The 10,077-nt window shown below is 39.0% G+C and overlaps 1 protein-coding gene across 1 annotated transcript; it reads left to right on the top strand.

Moving 5' to 3' along the window:
- The first annotated feature begins 3,563 nt into the window (after window positions 1–3,563).
- LOC146657114 (leukocyte surface antigen CD53) lies at window positions 3,564–9,934 on the top strand. Its single transcript, XM_085424949.1, has 8 exons — window positions 3,564–3,711; window positions 4,450–4,534; window positions 5,239–5,427; window positions 5,932–6,006; window positions 6,099–6,200; window positions 6,293–6,400; window positions 6,515–6,598; window positions 8,598–9,934. The coding sequence occupies exons 2-8, from the start codon at window positions 4,472–4,474 to the stop codon at window positions 8,667–8,669; spliced, it is 693 nt and encodes a 230-aa protein (XP_085281075.1). The 5' UTR covers window positions 3,564–3,711; window positions 4,450–4,471; the 3' UTR covers window positions 8,670–9,934.
- Window positions 9,935–10,077: the final 143 nt, after the last annotated feature.

Below are 10,077 nucleotides of genomic sequence, written 5' to 3'. Positions count from 1 at the left end.
ATGAAGATATCATCCATGAGCAAAAATGTTGTTTTAAGCTCATTTTATCTTGATTTTATGAGTTTGAGAAGTTAGACTTCTCCAACACAATACAGTATAAATGGACACACAGGACACCAGCCAGAACATTTCATCCTGCACAGAATGATGAGTAGGCTGCATGCTGTGTTTGGATCTAAGATGATAAGTCAGCGGAACTGAGAACGGTAAACATGAAAATTCCTGTGGAAGCAGTGATGTAAGTAATAAAACAAGCAGCTTGCAAACTCAGACGTGAAACTGTTTTGTGAAAGAATACTAATATACCTCATTAGAAACTTGGAAAAGAGTGAACAGGAATCAAAGGTTAATGTGGTTTAGATTAAAGTGCTGAAAGCAGCTAGCTACAGCTGAATCCATAATTTGTTGAACGTACCACCAACAAACCATCAAGATATGATAGAACTGCAGACTTCAGCTTTAATTCAAGTGATTTTACAAAGCGATTTTAGCTGGAAATGATTTAGAACCTCAGAGGCTCCAAAGTAATTAGACAATTGAGTGACGAGATGTTTCATGGCCAGGTGAGGCCTGTTCCCTTGTTACTTCATTACCAATGAAGCGTCTGTCACATATCTGCTATCTAATATCTGCAGCTGATTCAAAGTGTTGGATTTGTATGTTATAGCTTTTCACTGTAATCTTAAATATAAGAATAAAAGAGATGCAGTGGAAGTGAAGGAGGCTGTTGTTAAGTTGAACAACTAAAATACATCTATCAGCAACAATCTGATACATGCATGAAAACAGGATTATGTCCATGGTTCAGAAAAATAGCTTCACAATATTTAACCAAATCAAAAATACTTTCAGACTTTCATGTATACAATCAAGAGATGCATTGATGAATGGAGGTACAGAGAGTTTAAACAAAGTGCAACTTGAACTTGCCCAGGGAAAAGTGTGGCGACAGAAAGAAGCAGCTTATAATCCAAAACAAACCACATTATAACAGAGTGCAAGTCGACAACGTCCCGAAGCATGCTGCAAAAACAATTCTTAATTTCTCAGTTTATTCTTTATTGGCCAAGTCAGTTGTCATCTCAACTCGGCAGAGCCGCTTTTCAGTAAGTGAAAATAGACCCACAAACCCACAAACAAGAAACAACTGAAAGCAGCTGCAGTAAATGCTTCATTTCCTCGTCGGAGGAAATGAAGCATTTGGTGATGTGCAGTCCTAGACTTCAGGCAGACACTGGGTGCAATTTTCAAGAATTAAAAAGAGTTTTTATATTTAAAATTCTGTTATTTTGTCTGAGGGATGACTCAATGTAAATAATTCCTAAACAGTTGATCGAGTTAAATACAGTATTTGGTTTTTGTTTACTAATGCTAAAGGAATGCTCACTATTGTTATAGCTATAATTGGATTTTTATGAGGGCGTTAATTCCCACTCCAGCCCACTCTAAACAAATTTTAACAAAGGTGAAAATGTTATTTATCTGAGTAAGAAGGTAACTGGAACATGAAATCTGGTGGTCTAAAACTGTCCCTTTCCACTGAAGGTCGCCAAATACTTGTTTGGTAGGGTGTTGGTCTTTACTTTACAATATTAAATGCTTTGAGCTGAATGCTGTTGTGATTTGGTGATATAAAAACTGAACTGAATTGAATTAGTAGTCTTATTCCAAAAGTAACTGCTGCTAGAAGTGGAGAAAAATTCATTTTGAAGTGAACAAAGGGGGTCTGAACCTGAATGACAATTCATCCAACAGAGTTCAAAATGAAAAACTAAGCACTACTGAAGAGACCCTCGCTGGTGCCTGAAGAGAAGCAAAAGGATCAAAGGCATTTCAGCCTAAACAAAAACGGTGTCTTGGTTTTACTATAGCTAAAAACTGCAAACCAGGTGCATTAAGAGGCCCTTTTTTAAAGTACATTAGTTGTTTTACTCTTAAATCCCCATTTGTGGTTGCACAGTTCCTCTTAATGGTGATGGCTAAGCTCCCCCTCCTGAATGTCACTGTTCCTGCTCCCACACAACAATGCTGTGAAGTTCATCACAGGCTTCCAAGTAATGATAAGGTAAACTTTGAATGACTAAGCGGTCATATACTTTGGCCTATATCATTAATGCATCGCTGTATTTTAGTCTACAGCTGCCCTGGTTGAGGGATTTGTCCAGTAGGCCACCGGGAAGGTGTGGTTTAGTTTCACCCTGAAAGTGAACCAGTGCTCAGTCAGCCTTACTCTGTTTGTACTATGCTTCAGTTTGCTCGTGCGTATTGATCTGTGGCACACTGGCTGTATGTGCAGCAGAAATAGAGATTAAAACTGTCTTTATTTCAACCCTGGCACACTGGTAATAAGATGAAATAAAAATGGATGATCTGATTGTGAGTCAGGAAATGACGATACTACTAAAACAAGTGTTGAAGAAACTGAATGCTTGCCTCTGATGTGTCGAGGTTTTTCATTGGCTGACAGCAGTCCTGAGAACATCTGGACATCCTGCCGTGGGCTCAGATTTTAAGAATTTTAAAAACATTTTCAGTGTTTTTGTGTCTATTATACAGAAAATGTTCTTTGTTCTTTCTCCATTCCTGTTGTTGCCATAACAAGCAACAATCTCAGGTGTTAAAAGTGACTGTGTGGCAGGGTGTGGTCTGTGGCGCAGCTGCAGGGGAGGGGTGGAACAGCGGGTTCAGGGCGTAATGTCAGGGGAGGCTAGTTGTCAGGTTATATATAACATTAGGAATGAAACAAAGGCTAGAAGAGGAGCCTGGTATCAGGAGACCGTTTAAATGAAATTTTGAGTATATAAAATAACAACAGAATGAACTGATTCTGAGGGATCAGGTGAGAACTGTTTCACATTTGATTGTTTTTACTTGGAAATACCCATGAATGTAAATATTCCCTACGAGCAAAACTTTGGTAGGGAGGCAGGGGTTCCTTTAAACATGGAGGGATTTTCCAACAAAATCAGGCTCAGGAGAGGGCAGGCATTTATTATAAATGGTAAATGTTTGGAAGGTGGGGAAGAAAGAGAAAACCTCAATAATCAGACAACTCCATGTAGGCAAGCACTTTGGCAACTGTGGCAAAGAAAAACTCCTTTTAAACAGGAAGAAATGGCCATCAGAAACAGGCTCAGGGAAGGGCAGCCATCTGAGAAATAGTAGCTAATGATTAAATGCAGAGTAGCGGCCTTTGATAAAGAAAGTAACACTCTGCAACACGACTAAATGAAACCAGGACTGCATATGCCGACAACTACCTTGGCACGTGACACATTGAGGTGGTGAGAAATGACACCAGTTAGATGTTTTAACCAGTTTGTGTTCCTCTGTGACGAACATACGGGCTTTATTATCTCTAGTTGTGCAATAAGAATATTAACAATTGATTTCACATCAGTGAGGGGTTTTGACCTCTGCAGCTGCTGACCACAGTTTCAGCTTGTATCTAAATATAAGCAGTGTGTCACAGACATGCACCTGACGTCTCTGCAGCGCTATTGGCTGTCCCTACTGCACTTTCTCAGTCATCAGTTTCTTTCCATGTTGCTAGACTTTAGGAAGAGGAAGTGAGAAGGGCTGCTGAAAGCCCCATGATGTACTCTGCAAGCTTCACAGAGCTATGAGAAGGGGAAGTACGAACAGCAGACGAGCTCGACAAGCACACGCCTGAAAACAGAGACGATAGCAGATATCATTTTCTCCAAATAGGTAAGAGTTAAACTTTATTTTGTCTTGAGATCTCGTTAAATCTTCAGAATATTGTGAAGATGTTTCTTTATCGGTCAGAAACGTGTTGATGTCAAATCTCTAAAAAATACTTGTGAGAAAGGAAAACCCCACGAAGATGAAAAAGTGAACAAAAATCTTTCAAATTTAGACCAAAATAGGCAGTCATCTAACTGAAAGTGTCTGTCATGTGTACATACTGATTTAAGTGGAAAACAAAATATAAGAGCTGTACTTTAGTAGTTTTAAATGGCCGAAGAAGAAGAAGAAGAAGTCTCTTTTCTATTCTCAGAACAAAGATCAGTTAGAAAGAGGGCAAAATTTTGATGTTTTACACATATTTATAACACAAATACAGGAGATTTTTACTTAGAACGGGTCACCTTGTATTTTGAGGAAGTTTTGGTATTTCCACAATTAAACTGCCTGCCCTCTCATGATGTAATTTTAAACCCTCCCAAAGTATAATGCACTCATATCGTGTTGTACAGAAGAAGAATTTTGGTTTTGCTTGTAAACTGAGAGGAAACACAGGAAGTGAGATGTGTGAGCATCACTTCCCCGCTTTGTGACCGTGACGTTTTGTCTGTTTTAGCACTTACACACCCACACACAAACGCAAGACATAAATAAGAGATGCTGCATTAAACCTTGACCACATCCAGCCCTGCTTCCGATATTTATATTCAATAAAAAAATAACGGCCTTTTCTTGTTGCAGGTCTGATCAGAGGAGTTGCAAGATGGCTCACAGCTGCCTCAAGTGTTTAAAGTACACCATGTGTGTCGCCAACTTGCTTTGCTTTGTACGTATGTCTCAGTCATCCAGCAATACATCACACATCACTGTGAAACATCCTGTCACATTCATCCACTCACTTTTCAAACCTAAACTGTCAGGTGTGACAGACGTATGAGTGTGTGAAAATTAGTTAGTATTTATAAATGCTTCAGGTGTCTACTTTGGGTTTCAAATATTCTACCAGATGGTCAGATTCTTAAAAATTAATCAGTTAAAAGGATTTACCAAAAGTTCACACAAACAAAAAACACAAAAAAGGCTCTGACAGTTTTGTTTACTCTGTGTAATTGTATTATTACTATGACGATTACGTGAGCCAATTAGAGTGGAGGCAGTTAATTTTAGAAAGCCAATGTCTGCTAATATGTGAGAAGATGATAGATAGATAGATAGATAGATATGCCTGACTCACAGGGGCCATGAAGAGAAAGTGTTAATATATTTATATTATATATTTTTTAATTCAATTTCATTTCATTAATTTTGTTCCACAGACTTGGTGGATACAAAAGAAAAGGAAAAGTCAACATTTGCCAGAAGTCTGTTGCATAACAAATAAATAAAAAGCAGAAGCACTTGAGAAAATGTACTGCCTGACACTGCTGCCTGTAGGCAAGCTCTGAAGCAGACCAGGGCCCGGTGCAGCTCACTGTACTCTGTGTAGTGTGTATTGTGGACTTGGCTTCAGTCTGTCTTCTCTTCTGTCAGATCTGCGGTGTGGCCGTTTTGGCCTTCGGCGTCATCGTGATGGTGAGTTCAAATTATGCTGCTCTCACCCCCTCACTGCCCAGCTTCAACATAGCCAACATCCTCCTGATCACCGGCATCATCATCACCTGCGTGTCCTTCCTGGGATTTCTCGGCGCACTCAAGGAGAACCGCTGTCTCCTCCTATCGGTAACACACACACAAATACTCAAAGCAGAGCACAGATTATGTGGTTTTCTGCTCCCTCTGATTACTTCATATTTTTAGGTAATTAACACTCTAGTTTTGGTACCCCCAAAGGGTATAATTTGTTTGTTTTTTTAAGCCTGTATAATTTTGATAAGGGGGGTGGGCTCTCTAACACTGCCTCTTCACTGTTGTGTACTCCAATTTTTGAATGCTACAAAAATAGCATTTATGTAACAAACGGAAATATCTAAAGAGTCAGTTCTCTGGGAAAAAAAGGTAATTTAGATGTTAATCGGGACTAGTTTTTCTAGTTTTCTAGGAGGAAACACAAAGATGGGCATTTATGCGCATTCAAGTTTAAAACGTTCTCGAAATCAGACATGTTGAGCTACATGCTGTGAACTAGCAGCCGAAAAAAACTTCACTATACAGTACCGTTTCATATGTTTATGTAAAGTGTTTCAGAGTAACATTCACATAAACCTTTATATTTATTTTTTACAGTTTTTCCTGATGCTCTTCCTCATGATGCTCTTGGAACTGACAGCAGCATGTCTGCTACTTGTATACGAGGGAGAAGTGTGTGACACATATGCTATACACAATATGTTCTGTTTTTAAAGCAAATGTATACATTGTATGTAATCACCAAATCCTCCGTTACTGTTCAGATTACTGAAAGAGTGAAGACCGATCTGACAAAGGGCTTGAATGATGCAAAAGGAAATTCAACACATTCAAAACAAAGTGACTGGGATAATATTCAAAAAAACGTAAGTGTGTCAGAGTGGAGATGTCATGTTGTGACACAAATGACTTTAGAAATGTGTTTATTTTTTTTGTCTGTCAAATTCATTTGTTTTAGCTTGACTGCTGTGGAATCCATAATGTAACAGATTGGGGAAACAACGTGCCAGAATCCTGCTGTATTCCTGAGGACCCCTCTTGTAAAAGTCATAAATACAGGCAAACGGTAGGCTCATACTAATCACTGATCCTTTCAGATTCATACTTGCTTTAATGTACCATAGAGGTCAAAGGTCACATTGTTACTGCTGCAGGTAATTTCAAAATGTTTTGTGTGCAGGGTTGTTTGTCAAAGGTGACAAATTTTTTTGAGAAGAATTTCCTAACCATTGGGGTCTCTGTCATTGTCCTCTGTATGATTGAGGTAAGCTGTTAACATACTATTTTACGCAGGTGTTGCAAAGTTAATCTATGAACCTGCAGATGTACCATGTCTCAGAAATTACCATCTTCACTTCTGTATAAAAGACAACTGGATTATAAAGTGAATGAAATGGTTAATACAATGTTCTGCTCAGAAACGTGGCATCTTCCTGTTAAAATATACCTAAACTTTGTTGCCTTTGACTGTATGGTTTCATTTATAGCAGTTAACAACCATGGCCTCAGTGTGTTTTATACTATAAAGATCCTTCAATATTAGATGGAGAGAACTCTGATGATCAGATAACCCATTATGAGCAAGTACCAGGCAATGGTGGGGAGAAAGAACTTTTTGACAGGAAGAGATCTCCAGACAGTGTGCGGGAGTAACTGAATACATGGTATTCCGAATACAGTTACTTTGTTGAAATAAATGGATTACACAGCGGTCTTTTCCTGTTTCATATGTTAGGCTATGCCCTCTCTATTTTTGGTAATTCCACATTGGTGGAAACCATCTTGCAGCCCATGTTACATCTACTAGAGCCAGAAGAGCCAGTGACAGTGGCAGAGAGCCATCTGGTAAAACTGGTTGGGAGTGAAGAGAAAAAAGGAAATAAAAGATGAATGTAGCTTGCAGCTCTTGAAAATAAAATAATAAAAAGCTAATGGTCAAGTACTTTTAACCTACATTCTTCTGTCCTAATGGCCAACTCCTGCTTTGGAATAGAAGTTAGGATGTACAGAAATGTAAGAAAAATTAACTTTCAGTTCACTTCATGCTAAACATTTTCCTGATGACTTTATACTTTGCCAGTTTCACATCTTACTGTTAAGACTAGTCCCCACTAAAGTTATAAAAGTGGTTTACATGTCTTTAACCAATGACTGTCCAGCATCCCTGTATATCAGTCACATTCGCTATCTGGCAATGGCAAAATAATGTGTGACGTTAAAGCCGCTACAGCCATCCTTCATATACAGTCTATGATTGCCGCAGACCAAGGCTGTATCCCAATTCAGGGTCTGCAGCCTTAAAGGCCGCATTTTAAGGCCGATTACGTCACAGCGACGCGACGAAGACTGTCCCAATTCAAAGGCTGCTCGAAATGCGGCCCTCAAATGAGTCCTTCATTTCCCTGAATTTTAAGGACGTGGCGGTGTAGACTTCGTGGCCCAACATATCCCAGAATGCATAGCGCGGTGGTGGGTGTGGATAATTTTGGCGGAAAAAAAAACGGCGAATGAGGGGCGCCCGAAGAGTATCTTAGTAAACTAAGTGCTGAATATTATGTCACTTATTTATGTGCAAATGTTTAATAACGAAGAACATTAAAACATTACTGTTGGCCACATGTCGGCAAAGTTATGTGACATTAGTGACGTTTGTACTAACTTGGTTTTAAACCCTTTACTTTAAAATTTACGCCATTCAATAGCTGACCTTAATCTTACAGAGAATGATCAAAGCTCATGTAGAAACAAACAAACAAATGAACAAACGATTTTCTCCTTCATTTCTGTCAAACAAAGCTGTATGAAACGTTTCTAGCTGTTAGTATCATGGTTGCTAGGCAACCTGGGCAGCGCAACGGAGGCTAGACCGTCCCATTTCACAAGCCTCGCACTTCCGGCCTTAGCAGTCTTTAAGTGCGCGGCCCTTGAGGATCGTTGAGGCTGCGTACTTTAAGGCTGCAGACCCTGAATTGGGATACAGCCCAAGATCTGCTCCCCTCCCACTTACCAAAGTGGGCCTCCAGCTGGACAATGTCCACTGCCACACCCAAAAACACAGCTCTAGAATGGATCGGGGAAGAAAAGACCACTCTTTAGATTGCAAAAGGAATAAAAATACTTCATATAAACAAGCATAAACCCAATGAAATTTCAGTCAGCTTGAGAAGCTCAGAATAACTTTTAAAAAAAAAAAAAAAAAAAAAACAGTACAACATTGCATTTTATGTCCTTTTCCAGTTTAATTTCTATATTTCTGTTTACAGGTTTTGGGAATGTGCTTTGCCATGACACTGTTCTGCCACATTAGCAGATCTGGACTGGGCTACAAGTTCTGAATACCTTCAAACATGATCTTCCCATTTTACAGTAAATATCACTGTAAAGTTCTTTAGGAACTAGAGGGAAAGTTTCTGGAAAAACTTCCTTAAAATGAGAAAACTATTTTTCTAAACTCTTGCTTAAAGCTTAAACCTGTTTATGTACCTGAATATAAAGTATAACTGTAAATTCTGGCACCTTTGACCTTTAGTGCACTACTCCATTTCAGGTGAAGCTGTGTGCTGAGTTCAGTTTTGTACAGAACTTGCTTGGTGCCAAGTTTATCTTAAGGTCTGTCAACTTTTTAAAACAGTTTCTGTAAAATATTACCTTTGTACTAGTCTTTAATAAACTACTTACTGACAACAAATTTGGAAACATCCAATTAACCTGCAGTCAGCTGAGACTGAAGAAGTCACTTGGATGAGTGACAAAACGTTTCTCCCACAAAACGCTACGTCCAGATGAACACAATCAACGTTTGGAGATCAATTAACTTTATAAAAATAAAGAGCATAAACAGTGTTCTGTAGACTTCTGAACAATCTTGCTGTCAGATGACTTCCTGTTTATAGCTTGCCGTTTACTGATCTGTGGTGGAGCCTTAAAAATAACCACTTCCTCTTTTGACCCTGTTCAGCGAGTTTCCCTGAACAAGATTTCGTTTTAAGCTTAAGCGGGTCGAGAGGTCGTCGTTTAAAAACCAGTTAAATGTTTCACTTGGTAAGCTGATGAAACGAACTGTGTCCCAAAACAGACAAACAAGATTCCACTGATTGTACTGAAAGCTAAAAACAACAAGTTACAGATGAATTCATTTATTTAAAGAATAAATCCTGCATCATTACTGATCACAACACACACACACACACACACACACACACACACACACACACACACACACACACACACACACACACACAACCCTTAAGAAAAAAAATGATTTACATGTTAAAATAATTGTTCTCTTTGAAATCACAAAAACAGTAACAAGAAAACAAAAAAGAAACAGACTGTACACAGCAGAAAACACTATTTATTGCAAATTAACACCCCTGACACCTCAGAAACTATAGACAAGTACTCCAACTCACCTACAGATATGAAAAGACAATAAAATAAAATAAGAAACTACTCTGACACAGCTCTCATCCTCTGAAACAGTCGCAGTGCCTCTCTTCCCCCATATTATGGTGCCCCTTTGAGTCTCCAGATGAGAATCTCGTGTTTCCTGAAGCTGTTCAGGTCCACTTGAACAGAGATGTGGCACCTGTTCCCTCATCCTCCAGATGAAGACGTTCGGGAGGCATCCCCTCAATGTGAAACTGAGCACAAAATGGTTCAATAAGCTCTCCAAACCCACTCTACTTTTTACAGATGCACAGAAAACCTGGTCTGCTGACGTTATACCAAAGCACTCCTGAT

The sequence above is a fragment of the Rhamphochromis longiceps genome, linkage group LG12 (genome assembly GCF_057381845.1).
Source record: "Rhamphochromis longiceps isolate RC_006_pf linkage group LG12, R_longiceps_female_GT1.1, whole genome shotgun sequence".
NCBI lineage: Eukaryota > Metazoa > Chordata > Actinopteri > Cichliformes > Cichlidae > Rhamphochromis > Rhamphochromis longiceps.
The sequence above is the reverse complement of the archived record's forward strand: the minus strand, read 5'-3'. Positions and strand labels throughout refer to the sequence as shown.